At 45.8% G+C, this 20,143-nt stretch overlaps 1 protein-coding gene across 2 annotated transcripts in view; it reads right to left on the minus strand.

Moving 5' to 3' along the window:
• kcnip3a (Kv channel interacting protein 3a, calsenilin) overlaps positions 1 to 20,143 on the minus strand; it is a 52,656-nt gene that overhangs the window by 1,738 nt on the left and 30,775 nt on the right. Inside the window, exons 1-6 of one of the 2 annotated variants that reach the window (XM_029638100.2) lie at positions 8,509 to 9,865; positions 4,072 to 4,196; positions 3,682 to 3,751; positions 3,213 to 3,391; positions 2,686 to 2,790; positions 2,457 to 2,519 (exon numbers count right to left, since the gene is read on the minus strand). In XM_029638100.2, coding sequence (XP_029493960.1) covers positions 2,457 to 2,519; positions 2,686 to 2,790; positions 3,213 to 3,391; positions 3,682 to 3,751; positions 4,072 to 4,196; positions 8,509 to 8,620 — 654 coding nt within the window. In that variant the 5' untranslated portion in view covers positions 8,621 to 9,865. Of the gene's footprint in view, positions 1 to 2,456; positions 2,520 to 2,685; positions 2,791 to 3,212; positions 3,392 to 3,681; positions 3,752 to 4,071; positions 4,197 to 8,508; positions 9,866 to 20,143 lie in introns of those variants that run through there. The other variant, XM_029638098.2, reaches the window with a different exon arrangement.

Raw genomic sequence — 20,143 nt, forward strand, 5'->3', positions numbered from 1 at the left:
ATGGCTTATTTGCTACATGTGGCTTATTTGATCAAAAATAAGTTTAGTAGTGCTTAGCTTGTTATGAGTGAACTGATATAGGGTGGCAGGTAGCCTAGTGGTTAGAGCGTTGAGCCAGTAACCGAAAGGTTGCTGGATCGATTCCCTGAGCTGACAAGGTAAAAATCTGTAGTTCTGCCGCTGAACAAGGCAGTTAACCCACTGTTCCCCGGTAGGCCGTCATTGTAAATAGGAATTTGTTCTTAACTGACTTGCCCAGTTAAATAAAGGTTAAATATAAGTAGCACTCCTGGCAACTTAGAAAAAAAAACACTTTATATTGGAGTGGTGCCTGTTGTTCACACATGTATCTGCCCTCTCATTGGCTAGAATGTCCCCACCTGATCTTGCCTCCCGACTGCCTTCCATTTTTTTAAAGACATTTCTTGTTTAACACATTGTTAAAGAGGCAACTTGAGTATCTGGCCCATATAATGGATAATCTGTGGTCACACACAATAACTGAAATGTGTTACTCACACATGATATCACAATTGGCCCAATGGGGGGAGCTGCATCATTTGCAGGGGGACAACATGTTTACTGTTGCCTTGTTAATCCATAGTACAACATAAATATGTATGTTCACATCCACAGTAGCCAACCCCCTAAGTATTATCCTAAGAGCAGGATTGGTGCTCCAGCCCAAGAGTATCTGGCCTTTTTACTTCAAATCCGCCATTCAATACAATACAACTTAATTTGTCCATGTTACAGTGAACAACAGAAATGTGTCTTCTGCACTCATTACTCATAACTCCCCAGTTAGCACACATCTCTCACACACAGAGGAGAGGAGCTCAGGTCATGGCAGTTGCTTCTTCCAGGATTCTTATGGGTGGCTGCTTGTCCCTTGATTTTTCAAATATATACACTACCGTTCAAAAGTTTGGGGTCACTTAGAAATGTCCTTGTTTTTGAAAGAAAATCACGTTTTTTTTCCATTAAAATAACATCAAATTGATCAGAAATACCTTGTAGACATTGTTAATGTTGTAAATGACTATTGTAGCTGGAAACGGCAGATTTTATATGGAATATCTACATAGGCGCACAGAGGTCCATTATCAGCAACCATCACTCCTGTGTTCCAATGGCACGTTGTGTTAGCTAATCCAAGTTTATAATTGTAAAAGGCTAATTGATCATTAGAAAACCCTTTTTCAATTATGTTAGCACAGCTGAAAACTGTTGTTCTGATTAAAGAAGCAATAAAACTGGCCTTCTTTAGACTAGTTGAGTATCTGGAGCATCTGGATTTGTGGGTTCGACTACAGGCTCAAAATGGCCAGAAACAAATGACTTTCTTCGGAAACTCGTCAGTCTATTCTTGTTCTGAGAAATGAAGGCTATTCCATGCGAGAAATTGCCAAGAAACTGAAGATCTCATACAACGCTGTGTACTACTCCCTTCACAGAACAGCGCAAACTGGCACTAACCAGAATAGAAAGAGGAATGGGAGGCCCCGGTGCCCAACTGAGCAAGAGGACAAGTACATTAGACTGTCTAGTTTGAGAAACAGACGCCTCACAAGTCCTCAACTTGCAGCTTCATTAAATAGTACCCGCATAACACCAGTCTCAACGTCAACAGGGAAGAGGCGACTCCGTGATGGTGGCCTTCTAGGCAGAGTTCCTAATTCAAATCAAATCAATGTCCAGTGTTCTGTTGCCCATCTTAATCTTTTCTTTTTATTGGCCAGTCTGAGATATGGCTTTTTCTTTGCACCTCTGCCTATAATACCAGCTTCCTGGAGTCACCTCTTCCCTGTTGACGTTGAGACTGGTGTTTTGCCACCTATTACTGCATTGACAGCCAACGGCCACCTATTTCTTTACCACTACATCACTGGTTCTGATGGTATTTGATGAAGACATTGACACTGTACTAGCTAAAACATGTCAGCTAGATAACAACATAGATACAGTTCCCTTAGCACATGCTGCAAATATTGTGCATCACCAAATGTTCCTCTCTGGGTTCCCAGAAGCATTTCATTGTACTATGTGCATGTGACCATTAAACTTTGACTATATGATTTGGTGCTTTCATCACAAACTAAACAATTATTATTCTTAACCACCCCACTACCAGAAAAGCTCATAATTCAGTAAGCTAATAATGATCATTCCAAGGTGGCATCCTGCTATGTTGAAAGATCATGAGAGAGGACACAGAACACTCAATGCACAAAGACACTAACCACTTGCCCTGTGCAGGTCCCAGCCTGTTATGTGAATAGTGTATCAGAGGATTGGGTACTGCGGCAGTATAAATACACATTTCACATGCCTTATGCATAACCCCTTCAAGTGATTCTGTTAAAGTTGTCTATTTCTTTTATTGGTTATGTCAAAGTGTGAGGTAGCGCACAGGTCTGCTGTTTGTGTTGATGCATGTTTTGTAACTGTGGTACCTTCTGACAGGTCTCAATGAACTCCTCAATGGTCACCACTCCATCTCTGTTTCTGTCCATTTTCTGAAGAAAGAAATGGAGGGAGGGAGAGAGGGAGGAGCAGAATGAATGAAGTAAGGAGAGAGGACGAGAGCATGTTCAGTAAGTAAGAAGCATTTTGTTGAGGCGTGTGTGCATGTTGTCTGTGCATGTTGAGCGAGTGTGTTTGTGAGCACAGCGCTGTGTGCACCTGGAAGAACTTATCCACATGTTCAGAGGGTGCCTCATCCCGTACACTTGGGTATGTGTACCTGCCCATCATATCATAGATGGACTTCATAATAGCCAGCATCTCCTGAGAGAGAGGGAGACAGAGGGAGACAGAGAAAGAAAGAGAGAAGAGACAGAGGGAGAGAGGGGTCATAGTTTACCGTGATGTATCTAAAGCTACAGATGTAGGATCTTAATTTGAGCCACTTTGCTACAGCGGGTAAATAATCCTGCAGCAACAGGACATGTGAATGATTATGTGGATAATAATGAATTGAATTTTTTTAGGGGTTGATACACTTTTCATTAGGGCAAATCAAGTCTGAAATTTGAAGCGGAAATTACAGACTTTAGAAGTCTTTTTTAAATCTTGAATACACTACATGTTTGCATTTCCTGCCGTGCAGAAAAAATCTCAGTAACTAAATAGTACTAAAATTAAGATCCTACATCTGTAGCCAATCATTTAGATATGTGGTGTTTCCATGGTGGCCAATCACAGTGTACCTCTTTAGTGATGTATCCATCCTTGTTGATGTCATACAGGTTGAAGGCCCAGTTGAGTTTCTCTGTGACTGACCCTCTCAGAAGAACAGACAGGCCAATCACAAAGTCCTCAAAACGAATGGAGCCATTTCTGTCCATATCAAACGCATTGAACAGGAAATGTGCATAGGTGGTGGCGTCTGTAGGAAAGTGGGGCGGGGGGAGAAGAGAGGAACATAAGAAAGGAAAGATAGGGGAGGTAGTGTACAGGAAAAGGGTTGAAGAAGGGAGAGAGAGGTTAGGGGAAAAGGGATGAGGAGAGGAGAGAGATGGAGGGGAGGAGAGAATGTTGGGGGTAGGCAGACATTCAAATAATCAGTAACCATAAGCTTTTCCTGTTATTCTCCCTGTAGTTCAGGTGGGCTTTTGTCATATTCCAGGCACAAAGAGACAGAGAGTAGCTTCAATGGAGATAGTTATATCCTCTCACCTCCTTGGGGAAAGAACTGAGAATAGATGGTCTTGAACGTCTCTTCATCAACCAAACCACTCGGACACTCCTACGAGAAAGACAGAGAGAGACAGAGACAGAGACAGAGAGAGAGAGAGAGAGAGAGAGAGAGAGAGAGAGAGAGAGAGAGAGAGAGAGAGAGAGAGAAATAGAGTTACAGGGAAATTAGCCATTTGCCTATTAATGGTGAAGTAATTTCAGTACATCAATAAGCTCAAATCTACTCTGATTTATTCTACATTCTTATGTAGAACTCCAAACTGCCCACAAATAAAGATCCAAGCTCAAACTGCTAAAATAAAGGCAAAAAAACCTCCCAAATACAGTCCTACAGCCTCCCTACCCCTTCCTCTCTGCTCCCCTACGTACATTCTTGAAGCCCCTGTATAGTGACTGGAGCTCCTTCTTGGTGAACTTGGTCTGAACCTGCAGCTGGTCCAAGCCTTCTGGCTGGTGACGAACTATAGACAGCTCCAAATCACTGTCACTACTGTCTGTAGGAGGAAAGAGCGGGTAAGAGGGAGAGAGAGAGGGAGAGAGAGAGAGAAAAGAGAAGGGGATAGAGAGAAGGAGAGGGGAAAGAGAGGGAGAGAGGAAGGGCAGTGGGAGAGAGGGATGGGGAGACCATGGCAGGCAGGGAAAGAGAGGAAGAGGGAAAACAAATTTAAGGGGTGGAAAGAGGGGCCAGATTAAGAGTTAGAAAGAAATTGAAGAGTGAGATAAAAAAAGGACTCAAAAAGAGAGGGAGGTACTTTCTTTTAAAGTGTGATCTTTGCAGAGAAACTATGTTTTCTGTTAGTATTCACTTATTACATTTGAGTGAACAGGTGCCAAATTACTAATATTCAATAACAAGGCATTGAAAGAACTTAATTCTGAAATATCCAATGATTTAAAAAAAAATTGTATTAGTCCTACTCGTTCTAACAAAGTAAGAGAAAGCACTAACACTGTGAGAAAGAAAAGCAAGACATAGCTCAAAAATGGGGAGTTTCTAGAAACCAAGAGATTTCTATTGCTTCCATACTCACCATCTTTAAACAGAGAGAGAGAGAAAGAGAGAGAGAGAGAGACAGCAAGAGAGATAGAGAAATGTAAAGACAGTTAACGGAGTAAAGAGAGGTATAGAGAGACAGTGAGAAAAGAGAAGAAAAAAACAGAGAAAATGGTCAAGCCAAGTCAATAATTGTGGAACGCAGATACTGACTAGGGAGAACAGGAGAGGAACAGACAATCTTTATAAATGCAGTTAGTCCCACTCTCTCCCTCCATACTCCCACCATACTACCTCTCTCTCTGACACTTTCTCTCTGTCTCATCTCCCTCCATCCAACCTCTCTCTCCCTCTCACCATCCAACCTCTCTCTCCCCCTCTCTTACTCCCTCCATCCCCATCTCTCTTACCAGTCTCTGTGATGTCGATGAGTCCCAGTAAGTGCATCAATTTGAGGAACATTAGTACAAGGCTGACTCCCACCTGACACTCAACTCCCCTTCTTCCTCAGTCTTTCCGTCTTTGTTTCCCCAAGTGTGAAAATTCTGTCTCTCTGTCCTCTCTCCCTCCGTACCCACTTTCCCTCTGCCAGCCTCTCAATAAAATACCATCTGTCTCTCAAACTAAAGACAGATATTGCTTTGGATCCTTGGGATGCTTTAAAGTTCCAGAGAGTTCTACGGTTCTCGAGAGAACAGTTCCAAATGTGATTCAGAGAGATTAAAGTTGAAGCCATGAAAAGCGATTGGACCAGATTCAAGCTCAATGATATCCAAAAGGACCTAAAACAGCCTTTCAAATAAAACTGAAACTACAGGGAACAAATACAATCCTTCTTTCCATGAGAATTCTTAAGCTGTTTTCCCAAAATATTATTCCGATTGTTTACTTATTGTCCCGCCATTTTACTCCCAAGTCCTGGGACATGCAGTTGAGAGGTTACTCATTTCATTCCGCTGAATCAAACTCTGATGAGCCAACAGACATGCGTCACTTAATTAACAGTGTAAATTTACTCTCTTCCATCCCTACTTATTTCCTTGGCTTCCCCTCCTCCTCTCATTCTCTTCATCCCATTAACCCATGGACTCCTGTCCAAACTACCCACAGATACAGACAGAACCTACCACATTTATTTTTTAAATAATTGTGAAAAATCCCACACATTTAGGGACAGTTCCATCGACAAAGGAAATCCCACGCACTCTCCGCTTACAAGACAAATCTGTAACAAGAATTCTGCATCCATTATGAAGATGTTTAACAAGATGTTTCCACAACATTAACACAGTACTTGTTAGTGAACCCATTTGCAATTGAGGAGTCAGTGTAGATGGCTGCATCTCAATAGTCTAAAGTGGCTTTCTCTCCTCGTCTTCTTTCCTTCATCTGCTCTGATCTGACAGAACAAGACAGACGGAAGCTGACACCCAATAGACATGCGCCATATTGTTATCACCATCTGTTTTCAGATAGGTGCAAATGAAGGAGAGGAGGCAAGGAAAGGAAGACTCTTTAGTTTAGAGTAATGAGACCCAGCCATCTGTCCTAAATCCCATGTCCCCAGCAGGCTCTGTGATCCAGTTCAAGTCTAATTGTTCTCATCTCTCCAGAGTTCATAAACACAGCTCTCAGCAGGCTGACGCTTCACACAGGATGCATCCAAAATGGCTCTGTGGGCCCTGGTCAAAAGTAGTGCACTATATAAGGAATAGGGTGCCATTTGGGACAAATCCACAGTTAGACACAGTCAGAACATATACAGCATTGCTGTAATTCACTGGACGCTGGTTCACTCAAGGCCTGTGACACTTCCCAAAAACTCCTGTTATTTAAACGTCGTCATATCAATGATTTTCAACTCACACACACACACACACACACACACACAAAGACCCCATTGCGATAAAGACAGGGGGTGATCAATACTGTCCTCTGGTGGCAGTAGAAATGAAGTAGTAGGCAGGAGTCCAAGCAGTATTGATCAGTCGACGGCCATTATTACATTAATGGCCAGACTCTCTCATCTAACTGACGCCACACACAATCCAGAATACACAGCACCACCACACATGCCAGAAATAAATCAAACAGATCCAAAATACAACACACATTAGGACTGGTAAAAAGTCTCATTTCAAAAGCAACAACTAGGGATTTGTGTGTTACACACACACACACACACACACACACACACACACACACACACACACACACACAAAAACCCATTATTGGATGGTGGTTAATGGTGCTAGGTGGATATACATAATGTAGCTGGTAAAACAGATGCCCTTATTTGACTGCTGATCGATTTGGCTATGTAACTATTATTATTATTATGGCTACGTGACTTTGTATTTCTCTATTTCCATTTCTGCTGGGACTGAGTGTATATCAGAGGGGCACTTAAGAAAGAAAGTGAGAGAGATTGACCAAGAGAAAAATTAGGAAAAGCTATTGCCGGGACACTATTGAACAGTGGGAGAGGATTCTGGGGGCCATTGCGGGATGGCCGGTGTCCTTCATGGTCCTGGCGAAATACTGCAGGCTCCACATTTAGGCGGTCTCAAAGAAAGCCTGTTCGATACTGCATGTATAATTAATGCTAGGTAATGCTAGACCTGGGTGTGGGCCATGCCTCTCTGAAGATGTGACCACAGAGAGATGGAGAGAGAGGGAGGGAGGAGGAGAGAGAACGGTGCACTGTGGAAGGACTGAGAGGGAGAAGGGAGAAAGAGAGAGAGAGAGAGAGAGAGAGAGAGAGTGACCCTCAGATTAAACAGACACACAACAAATTTTAAAACAAATCCAATTTTGATAAACTCCCATATCTATTGCGTGAAATACCTTGGTGTGCCAGCACAGCAGCAAGACTTGTGACCTGTTGCCACAAGAAAAGGGGCAACCAGTGAGGAACAAACACCATTGTAAATACAACCCATATTTATGTTTTTTTTCCCCCCCGTGTCAATAAAGCCCTTTGAATTTAATTGAATTGAATTGAGAGAGAGAGAGAGAGAGGGTAAAGAGAGAGAGAGAGAGAGAGAGAGAGAGAGAGAGAACATATCTCACCAGGGTGGCCAGGCAGGATGTTAATCAGGATGTTAAGAAGAAGAAGAGAGATGCATTGTAGAGGAATTGAGAGCGAATGCTTATGATGTCTGTGATAAGTCTAAACTGAAGCACTTTAATGTGGGGTTGAAGGCTTTCTATTGTAATTGATTTGGCACAGTGGCTACAGAACACTTTGTCTGGCCTTTGGCCTACAACTATATATTATTCAGGGAACTTTATAGAATCTGAATGATGTTATTCTCTACAGTAAACTTGACTTTAATGCCCACTAAAACATTTTTCTCTTGAGAGATATTTCCTAATAGATACCACAATTGCCTGTCTCAGAATGCCCAATTGCAAGATACACACTGCCCTACCCCAGCCTTAGAAGATGGCAGCTTTATGTTTGGTTAAGTTGACTAATTCAATTGTTGGGAACATATATAGTGTGCAACTTTCTTTCTATACTATCTTAGAATCTATCAAATGCTAAAATAGCAAACACCAAATGCCCTATCCCAGATACTAGTTACCCAGATACCACATATCCACTTTGCCTCCCAAATACAAGATACAGTTTGAACACCCAACCTCAGATAGCAGATAGTTAATGCCCTGCCTTAGCTGAAATATCGAGCAAAATGCCATGTCCCCATTTGTGAACATGGAATAAAAAGATACAGACCCCCAGCATTTTTGCTTCCCTGCAATTTCATTGGATTTCTAGCCTACTGGAGCCTCCTTAGGGCCCTTACCTTCAAAGGAGGACATGGGCTCCAGGATGCCAAAGCCCTTGAGCACAGCCACAAACATGATCATGACCACAACAATGGCAAACAGCTCCATGCCCTGGATCTGAAACCCCATGGCTGGGAGAGGAGCCCGCTGAGGGAAAGCCCACACACAGAGGCCTGGTGCCCGGGGAAAGGGGGGGGGGAGGGGGAAGGGGGAAGACTCCAGCAGGTGCAAGGTTAATGATAGTGATAGTCGCTGTGGTTGAACAATAGATGCTAGGCTATCCACCAGTCAGTCAGGTAGGCTAGGTACTTGGAGGCTTGGCTAAGCTTATCAGCTGGTGCTAACATAACGAGCAGGGCAGCATGAAAGAATGGACAAGAAAATGGATGTAAAATGTCAAAGATTATGGAATGGAAAATATTAAAAAGTGGGTAGACATGGGGAAAAAAACGCTCTCTTTAGATCTGACCTGTGGGAAAATAGAGGTTGAGTCCAAGGCCACTTATTTTGGTGGTGAGGAGCGGTCTAAGGTGAACTTTGTTGTCATTCCTCCACAGTTGTTCTCAAAAATCCAGACAGATAGCCATTGATAGAGCATCGCTGTACACCTTTACAGTCCAAATAGTAAACGTCAATCATCTTAAGAGCCGTCATTTTGGGGGACTGAAGGACTGAATAATCTCTGGATAAAATCACCTTCAGGAACTACAGAGAATTCCAATCGATGTTCTGTGATATCCGGTTCATGATGTGTTTTAAAACTGTGAATCGTTGAAGTGAATCAGATGACTAACTTGCTGAGTCAGGAAGGTGTGTAGAAGTGATGAGAGTGAAATCCTACACCTCACTGTGATCATCTCATCTTTCCCACGATATAAACAGAAATATAAGAACATCCACAACACTCCCTCTCTGTGAATTCAACACAATACCGGGTGCCTTTCCTTCCTTCCTTCCTTATTTTAGATCTTGTCATAGTATACAATATGTGTAAATCAATCAGCTAATCAATCAATCCACAATATAATCAACACTATAATTGACAGATCAATAGACTAGTTAAATATCAGTACTCTAGTCTCTGATAATTCACCAAACACCACTTTCTAAGACATTACGAACTATCTTTGCACTTATTTATCTTTGTTTCCCGACCATTCCTTCCTCTTTCTCTCAGTAACACTTGGTCCAGTCCAGTCCAATCGAATCTGGTCCAGATCTGGTAGGTTCACGCCAGGTTCGATGTGATACACGCTAATGCGGTTCACACGCCCAGTATTTTCAGTCCAGTTTATTCCAGGTAGTGACCACATAGGGTTCCGGAGGATTGGGTCTGTGTAGAGCTGAGAGGTGTCCGATGGACTGAAGAGCTACCAGCAAGCACCGCCCATCCCTTACCGCCAGTTGCCTTCCCTTCTCTCCTCTTCTGCGCTCTCTCTCTCTCTCTCCCCCACCCTCCTTTCATCTCTCTCTTTCCCCTCTGTCCCGTAAGAAACCACAGATGAGGAAGCTACAGTGGGCAGTCCAGTGACTCTCTTCATCCACTCCAAACCTCCTCTCTTTCTGTCCATATCGCCCCTCCTCTCCTCCCTCTGTTCATCTCATCCGTCAAATCAAATCAAATCAAATCAAATCAAATTTTATTTGTCACATACACATGGTTAGCAGATGTTAATGCGAGTGTAGCGAAATGCTTGTGCTTCTAGTTCCGACAATGCAGTGATAACCAACAAGTAATCTAACTAACAATTCCAAAACTACTGTCTTATACACAGTGTAAGGGGATAAGGAATATGTACATAAGGATATATGAATGAGTGATGGTACAGAGCAGCATACAGTAGATGGTATCGAGTACAGTATATACATATGAGATGAGTATGTAGACAAAGTAAACAAAGTGGCTAGTGACATAAGAATGCAGTCGATGATCTAGAGTACAGTATATACATATGCATATGAGATGAATAATGTAGGGTAAGTAACATTATATAAGGTAGCATTGTTTAAAGTGGCTAGTGATATATTTACATCATTTCCCATTATTAAAGTGGCTGGAGTTGGGTCAGTGTCAATGACAGTGTGTTGGCAGCAGCCACTCAATGTTAGTGGTGGCTGTTTAACAGTCTGATGGCCTTGAGATAGAAGCTGTTTTTCAGTCTCTCGGTCCCAGCTTTGATGCACCTGTACTGACCTCGCCTTCTGGATGATAGCGGGGTGAACAGGCAGTGGTTCGGGTGGTTGATGTCCTTGATGATCTTTATGGCCTTCCTGTAACATCGGGTGGTGTAGGTGTCCTGGAGGGCAGGTAGTTTGCCCCCGGTGATGCGTTGTGCAGACCTCACTACCCTCTGGAGAGCCTTACGGTTGAGGGCGGAGCAGTTGCCGTACCAGGCGGTGATACAGCCCGCCAGGATGCTCTCGATTGTGCATCTGTAGAAGTTTGTGAGTGCTTTTGGTGACAAGCCGAATTTCTTCAGCCTCCTGAGGTTGAAGAGGCGCTGCTGCGCCTTCTTCACGACGCTGTCAGTGTGAGTGGACCAATTCAGTTTGTCTGTGATGTGTATGCCGAGGAACTTAAAACTTGCTACCCTCTCCTCTCGTCTCACCTCTCTTTCCAGCCGACCTCCATCCCCCACATTTATTCCTTCACGCGTTCTAACCACAGGCTCAGTGTCTCATTTTGTTCCCTATTTTATTCTCTCTATCTATCTCCCATTCGATCTCTCTCTCTCTCTCCCTCTCTTCTCTTTCTGACCACCTTCCCCCTCTCATCTTCTCTTTTCAGACGTAGTGCTTGGGGACCAGGGGTGAAGTCACATTTCCAGACTGAGACAGAGGGCCCGATAGGAGGATCAAGCACACACACACACACACACACACACACACACACACACACACACACACACACACACACACACACACACACACACACACACACACACACACACACACACACAGCAAGTGCTAGACAAGGGCTGTGTTCAGAAGACAATAAAAGGAGATGTTTCTGTATGTGCGCACTTGTGTGAGACATATCTGTGGATAGGTGGTGGAAAACTGAGGATAAGATACAGTAGTTGATGAGTGTGCACTTGCTAATGCTTTGAGTAAGATGGCGAGGGAGACGTGTGTGTGTGTGTGTGTGTGTGTGTGTGTGTGTGTGTGTGAGCGCTCGCTAATGCATTGATGCAGATGGCTGGGAGACAGCGAGAGGCCAGAGTGAGAGAGATCAATGAACCTGTGCTGAGCCTCTCCCCTGTCCTCTGCTCTTAACTCCACAGCACTAACTATACCACTCCATATCCTTATATCTATACACTACAAGCATCAATACTCTGACATGTTAGGGAAGCCTGCTTGGCAATTAGTTGGAAACTTTACCCTCACGAAAACACTTAGCTTCTGTAAATCTCTCCCTACAGTATGTCGCTCCAGTCACTCAATACCCACAGTGATTTGGTTCCACAGAGTGGTGTGGTGTGGTGTGGTGTGTGTGTGTGTGTGTCATCCCAGCCAGCATCACTGCAAATATCAGCTTATTATCTAATTTGTTCAACACAAAAAACATACAGTTTGCTTCAGAGCAGACAGACAGGAAAGAGCTCAATGTCTGGTATCTGGTCAGTGAGTGGATCATCATTAGCTCCAGACCCAGCCTCTGGACAGCTGAGCCATAGATCGCCTGAGGATTGACCCATGCTATTCGTATCTGGCTGGTGAAAACAGTCCTACTCTAACAGAGTCCAACACACAAACAGACAAGATACACACCAATATGGACATGTCTCAATACTGCTTTTAAACACCGTAGAGCCATATTCAGAACAGGACTTACTGAGGAAAGCGAGGGAGGGAGTGGAAAGAGAGAGATGGTACATGTGATGGTGTACAATACCTGAGCAGTGGTATCTAGCAGCATTATGGTGACAGTCAGACAGAGAACATGAGTATAGAAATAAAGAGCATAGAGAGAAAAAGCCACAGTAGAGAGGTCGAGAGTAAGGTGAAAGCCAGAGAGAAGAGTAGTAGAGAGTGGGGTGAGAGCCTACCTGACCGGTGGTAGCGTGCAGCCCTATGGTGACAGTCAGACAGACAGCTGGGGCGAGACAGACGCCTCCTGGCCTCCAGGGAGAGAGCTGCCATCACAGCACCCATAGCAACCAGGTGAGACCAGACAGCACAAGGTGACAAGAGAATAAACTAGACTAGACAAGACGAGACTTCAGCTCTGAATAGAGATGCCACAAATGTCAAACTAAAGACTCCAATGAGGTGACATTAGAAGAATCGATGCAAGATTCCAACGAGAAGAGACAGCTACGATTGGAGAAAAACTAGTCACAACTTAACACTTCAATGAGACACACGCAAAGTGATCCACTCAGTAAATAAAGTAACAAAAAAAGCGACCTCTCAGATAATAACTATCCTACCCGTCATATCAAACTACAGACAGATAGATCAACTGATGCTGAAAACTGTGTGGAGAGGGCAGACAGTGTGTGTGTGTCACATTTCCCAGTCTGTTTGGAGTTTGTGACACTGGGCTTGAGTCAGAGATGAAGAGAGAGAGAGAGAGAGAGAGAGATCAAACAGGACATTCTAAAGAGCCTGACCTTTCACATGAAACATCACACACTTCCACCACTTTCTTCTCTTCTTCTCTCTGTCTTTTTCTCTCACTCTGTCCACATTCCTCACATTTAAGTACCCTTCAACTCCCCTTCCCGCTCTCCTATCTTGTTCCATGATCACATGTGAAAGACTTTAAATATACTACCTGTAACACGTGTGTACCGGAGGAACTGTACAAACTGTTGTAAAAGTTGGGTCTTAACTATGTAACCACACAAAGTACAAAATTGGTCATATAACCAAGCCAAGGACAAAATCCAAGCTGTGTAATGATTTACAATACCCACTAGAGGGCGGTAACATCATGTATGTAGCAGAGTCACATTAACCTAAATACGGCTCTGGTATACAGTAATGCTGACATGTTTGTGATCTGATATCTTCAGTCCTCATTGTCAGTCAATGAGAGATGAAACATGGGAGGATTGATCCAATGAGAGTTCAGCCTATTTAAAGAATCACAGGAAGTGTTACTCAGCTGTTCTCCAGAAACAGTCACGATCATGTAACATGTGTAGGTCTACAATGTGTCACGTGGTAGGTCACTCCTATGTTCCTGTTCAGTGTCTCAGTGCCACAAGGATGTAATCGATTCAAAACAGGAACCCAAATGGAAACAAAAGAAACCCATTCGATTACACATATGAGGCAACGGAATATGTTTTTTTTTTTTTTTGATATGTCGAAAAAAATTGTTTTAATTCATTCATTCCAAAATAATGGTCTGGAACGCCAACGTCAAGCCACTGTCTACTGGGATGCAGCTAGAATTATAGCAGGTCAAGTTGAAGGGGAATTTCACCCTGGCTCTGCGACGGCATATAGTTATTACTATATTAACAACATTACGTTTTTATCATAAACATCACAATTATCCAAACCACAAGCTAGAACCAGCACATTTTCATTTTACTGGTAGAATCGGGAAATGTCCATTCCCTGTGTATTCCTGTGTTGTTCCGTTGGTAGAGCAGCGCCAGGATTGAGGGTTCGATTCCCACGGGGGACCAGTATGAAAAAAGTATTCAAATGTATGCACTCACTACTGTAAATCCCTCTGGATAAGAGCGTCTGCTACGTAAATGACTAAAATGCCAACTTGAAATGTATTCGTCTGCTCAGAGTAAACCACAAATTCCTGCATTCATAGCGAATCCTGATACCGCCCGCTAGGTAGAGGGGGCATGCCCACAAACTTGAATAATGGTGACCAACATTTACATTTACATTTACATTTAAGTCATTTAGCAGACGCTCTTATCCAGAGCGACTTACAAATTGGTGCGTTCACCTTAAGACATCCAGTGGAACAGCCACTTTACAATAGTGGATCTAAATCTTTCAAGGGGGGTGAGAAGGATTACTTTATCCTATCCTAGGTATTCCTGAAAGAGGTGGGGTTTCAGGTGTCTCCGGAAGGTGGTGATTGACTCCGCTGTCCTGGCGTCGTGAGGGAGTTTGTTCCACCATTGGGGGGCCAGAGCAGCGAACAGTTTTGACTGGGCTGCGCGGGAACTGTACTTCCTCAGTGGTAGGGAGGCGAGCAGGCCAGAGGTGGATGAACGCAGTGCCCTTGTTTGGGTGTAGGGCCTGATCAGAGCCTGGAGGTACTGAGGTGCCGTTCCCCTCACAGCTCCGTAGGCAAGCACCATGGTCTTGTAGCGGATGCGAGCTTCAACTGGAAGCCAGTGGAGAGAGCGGAGGAGCGGGGTGACGTGAGAGAACTTGGGAAGGTTGAACACCAGACGGGCTGCGGCGTTCTGGATGAGTTGTAGGGGTTTAATGGCACAGGCAGGGAGCCCAGCCAACAGTGAGTTGCAGTAATCCAGACGGGAGATGACAAGTGCCTGGATTAGGACCTGCGCTGCTTCCTGTGTGAGGCAGGGTCGTACTCTGCGGATGTTGTAGAGCATGAACCTACAAGAACGGGCCACCGCCTTGATGTTAGTTGAGAACGACAGGGTGTTGTCCAGGATCACGCCAAGGTTCTTAGCGCTCTGGGAGGAGGACACAATGGAGTTGTCAACCGTGATGGCGAGATCATGGAACGGGCAGTCCTTCCCGGGAGGAAGAGCAGCTCCGTCTTGCCGAGGTTCAGCTTGAGGTGGTGATCCGTCATCCACACTGATATGTCTGCCAGACATGCAGAGATGCGATTCGCCACCTGGTCATCAGAAGGGGGAAAGGAGAAGATTAATTGTGTGTCGTCTGCATAGCAATGATAGGATAGACCATGTGAGGTTATGACAGAGCCAAGTGACTTGGTGTATAGCGAGAATAGGAGAGGGCCTAGAACAGAGCCCTGGGGGACGCCAGTGGTGAGAGCGTGTGGTGAGGAGACAGATTCTCGCCACGCCACCTGGTAGGAGCGACCTGTCAGGTAGGACGCCCTGGCGTGGGCCGCGCCGGAGATGCCCAACTCGGAGAGGGTGGAGAGGAGGATCTGATGGTTCACAGTATCGAAGGCAGCCGATTCTAGAAGGATGAGAGCAGAGGAGAGAGAGTTAGCTTTAGCAGTGCGGAGGGCCTCCGTGATACAGAGAAGAGCAGTCTCAGTTGAATGACTAGTCTTGAAACCTGACTGATTTGGATCAAGAAGGTCATTCTGAGAGAGATAGCGGGAGAGCTGGCCAAGGACGGCACGTTCAAGAGTTTTGGAGAGAAAAGAAAGAAGGGATACTGGTCTGTAGTTGTTGACATCGGAGGGATCGAGTGTAGGTTTTTTCAGAAGGGGTGCAACTCTCGCTCTCTTGAAGACAGAAGGGACGTAGCCAGCGGTCAGGGATGAGTTGATGAGCGAGGTGAGGTAAGGGAGAAGGTCTCCGGAAATGGTCTGGAGAAGAGAGGAGGGAATAGGGTCAAGCGGGCAGGTTGTTGGGCGGCCGGCCGTCACAAGACGCGAGATTTCATCTGGAGAGAGAGGGAGAAAGAGGTCAGAGCACAGGGTAGGGCAGTGTGAGCAGAACCAGCGGTGTCGTTTGACTTAGCAAACGAGGATCGGATGTCGTCGACCTTCTTTTCAAAATGGTTGACGAAGTCATCTGCAGAGAGGGAGGAGGGGGAGGAGGATTCAGGAGGGAGGAGAAGGTGGCAAAGAGCTTCCTAGGGTTAGAGGCAGATGCTTGGACTTTAGAGTGGTAGAAAGTGGCTTTAGCAGCAGAGACAGAAGAGGAAAATGTAGAGAGGAGGGAGTGAAAGGATGCCAGGTCCGCAGGGAAGCGAGTTTTCCTCCATTTCCGCTCGGCTGCCCGGAGCCCTGTTCTGTGAGCTCGCAATGAGTCGTCGAGCCACGGAGCAGGAGGGGGGACCGAGCCGGCCTGGAGGATAGGGGACATAGAGAATCAAGGGATGCAGAAAGGGAGGAGAGGAGGGTTGAGGAGGCAGAATCAGGAGATAGGTTGGAGAAGGTTTGAGCAGAGGGAAGAGATGATAGGATGGAAGAGGAGAGAGTAGCGGGGGAGAGAGCGAAGATTGGGACGGCGCGATACCATCCGAGTAGGGGCAGTGTGGGAAGTGTTGGATGAGAGCAAGAGGGAAAAGGATACAAGGTAGTGGTCGGAGACTTGGAGGGGAGTTGCAGTGAGGTTAGTGGAAGAACAGCATCTAGTAAAGATGAGGTCGAGCGTATTGCCTGCCTTGTGAGTAGAGGGGAAGGTGAGAGGGTGAGGTCAAAAGAGGAGAGGAGTGGAAAGAAGGAGGCAGAGAGGAATGAGTCAAAGGTAGACGTGGGGAGGTTAAAGTCGCCCAGAACTGTGAGAGGTGAGCCGTCCTCAGGAAAGGAGCTTATCAAGGCATCAAGCTCATTGATGAACTCTCCGAGGGAACCTGGAGGGCGATAAATGATAAGGATGTTAAGCTTGAAAGGGCTGGTAACTGTGACAGCATGGAATTCAAAGGAGGCGATAGACAGATGGGTAAGGGAGAAAGAGAGAATGACCACTTGGGAGAGATGAGGATCCCGGTGCCACCACCCCGCTGACCAGAAGCTCTCGGGGTGTGCGAGAACACGTGGGCGGACGAAGAGAGAGCAGTAGGAGTAGCAGTGTTATCTGTGGTGATCCATGTTTCCGTCAGTGCCAAGAAGTCGAGGGACTGGAGGGAGGCATAGGCTGAGATGAACTCTGCCTTGTTGGCCGCAGATCGGCAGTTCCAGAGGCTACCGGAGACCTGGAACTCCACGTGGGTCGTGCGCGCTGGGACCACCAGATTAGAGTGGCCGCGGCCACGCGGTGTGGAGCGTTTGTATGGTCTGTGCAGAGAGGAGAGAACAGGGATAGACAGACACATAGTTGACAGGCTACAGAGGAGGCTACGCTAATGCAAAGGAGATTGCCGTATGCCTCATGACTAACGAGACATGGTGTGATGAAGGAAACATACAGGAACTCAAATCCTTCTGTTCACCTGATTTAGAATTCCTCACAATCAAATGTAGACCGCATTATCTTCCAAGAGAATTCTCCTCGATTATAATCACAGCCGTATATATCCCCCCCCAAGCAGACACATCGATGGCTCTGAACGAACTTTATTTAACTCTTTGCAAACTGGAAACCATTTATCCGGAGGCTGCATTCATTGTAGCTGGGGATTTTAACAAAGCTAATCTGAAAACAAGACTCCCTAAATTTTACCAGCATATCGATTGCGCAACCAGGGGTGGTAAAACCTTGGATCATTGTTACTCTAACTTCCGCGACGCATATAAGGCCCTGCCCCGCCCCCCTTTCGGAAAAGCTGACCACGACTCCATTTTGCTGATCCCTGCCTACAGGCAGAAACTAAAACAAGAGGCTCCCATGCTGAGGTCTGTCCAACGCTGGTCAGACCAAGCTGACTCCACACTCCAAGACTGCTTCCATCACGTGGACTGGGACATGTTTCGTATTGCGTCAGATGGAAATATTGACGAATACGCTGATTCGGTGTGCGAGTTCATTAGAACGTGCGTCGAAGATGTCGTTCCCATAGCAACGATAAAAACATTCCCAAACCAGAAACCGTGGATTGATGGCAGCATTCGCGTGAAACTGAAAGCGCGAACCACTGCTTTTAATCAGGGCAAGGTGTCTGGTAATATGTCCGAATATAAACAATGCAGCTATTCCCTCCGCAAGGCTATTAAACAAGCTAAGCGTCAGTACAGAGACAAAGTGGAATCTCAATTCAATGGCTCAGACACAAGAGGCATGTGGCAGGGTCTACAGTCAATCACGGACTACAAGAAGAAACCCAGCCCAGTCACGGACCAGGATGTCTTGCTCCCAGGCAGACTAAATAACTTTTTTTGCCCGCTTTGAGGACAATACATTGCCACTGACACGGCCTGCAACGAAAACATGCGGTCTCTCCTTCACTGCAGCCGAGGTGAGTAAGACATTTAAACGTGTTAACCCTCGCAAGGCTGCAGGCCCAGACGGCATCCCCAGCCGCGCCCTCAGAGCATGCGCAGACCAGCTGGCCGGTGTGTTTACGGACATATTCAATCAATCCCTATACCAGTCTGCTGTTCCCACATGCTTCAAGAGGGCCACCATTGTTCCTGTTCCCAAGAAAGCTAAGGTAACTGAGCTAAACGACTACCGCCCGTAGCACTCACTTCCGTCATCATGAAGTGCTTTGAGAGACTAGTCAAGGACCATATCACCTCCACCCTACCTGACACCCTAGACCCACTCCAATTTGCTTACCGCCCAAATAGGTCCACAGACGATGCAATCTCAACCACACTGCACACTGCCCTAACCCACCTGGACAAGAGGAATACCTATGTGAGAATGCTGTTCATCGACTACAGCTCGGCATTCAACACCATAGTACCCTCCAAGCTCGTCATCAAGCTCGAGACCCTGGGTCTCGACCCCTCCCTGTGCAACTGGGTTCTGGACTTCCTGACGGGCCGCCCCAGGTGGTGAGGGTAGGCAACAACATCTCCTCCCAGCTGATCCTCAACACGGGGGTCCCACAAGGGTGCGTTCTGAGCCCTCTCCTGTACTCCCTGTTCACCCACGACTGCGTGGCCATGCACGCCTCCAACTCAATCATCAAGTTTGCGGACGACACAACAGTGGTAGGCTTGATTACCAACAACGACGAGACGGCCTACAGGGAGGAGGTGAGGGCCCTCGGAGTGTGGTGTCAGGAAAATAACCTCACACTCAACGTCAACAAAACTAAGGAGATGATTGTGGACTTCAGGAAACAGCAGAGGGAACACCCCCTATCCACATCGATGGATCAGTAGTGGAGAGGGTAGCAAGTTTTAAGTTCCTCGGCATACACATCACAGACAAACTGAATTGGTCCACTCACACTGACAGCGTCGTGAAGAAGGCGCAGCAGCGCCTCTTCAACCTCAGGAGGCTGAAGAAATTCGGCTTGTCACCAAAAGCACTCACAAACTTCTACAGATGCACAATCGAGAGCATCCTGGCGGGCTGTATCACCGCCTGGTACGGCAACTGCTCCGCCCTCAACCGTAAGGCTCTCCAGAGGGTAGTGAGGTCTGCACAACGCATCACCGGGGCAAACTACCTGCCCTCCAGGACACCTACACCACCCGATGTTACAGGAAGGCCATAAAGATCATCAAGGACATCAACCACCCGAACCACTGCCTGTTCACCCCGCTATCATCCAGAAGGCGAGGTCAGTACAGGTGCATCAAAGCTGGGACCGAGAGACTGAAAAACAGCTTCTATCTCAAGGCCATCAGACTGTTAAACAGCCACCACTAACATTGAGTGGCTGCTGCCAACACACTGTCATTGACACTGACCCAACTCCAGCCACTTTAATAATGGGAAATGATGTAAATATATCACTAGCCACTTTAAACAATGCTACCTTATATAATGTCACTTACCCTACATTATTTATCTCATATGCATATGTATATACTGTACTCTAGATCATCGACTGCATTCTTATGTCACTAGCCACTTTAACTATGCCACTTTGTTTACTTTGTCTACATACTCATCTCATATGTATATACTGTACTGCCATCTACTG

The sequence above is a fragment of the Oncorhynchus nerka genome, linkage group LG27, assembly GCF_034236695.1.
Source record: "Oncorhynchus nerka isolate Pitt River linkage group LG27, Oner_Uvic_2.0, whole genome shotgun sequence".
In the NCBI taxonomy this organism is placed as follows: Eukaryota; Metazoa; Chordata; class Actinopteri; order Salmoniformes; family Salmonidae; genus Oncorhynchus; species Oncorhynchus nerka.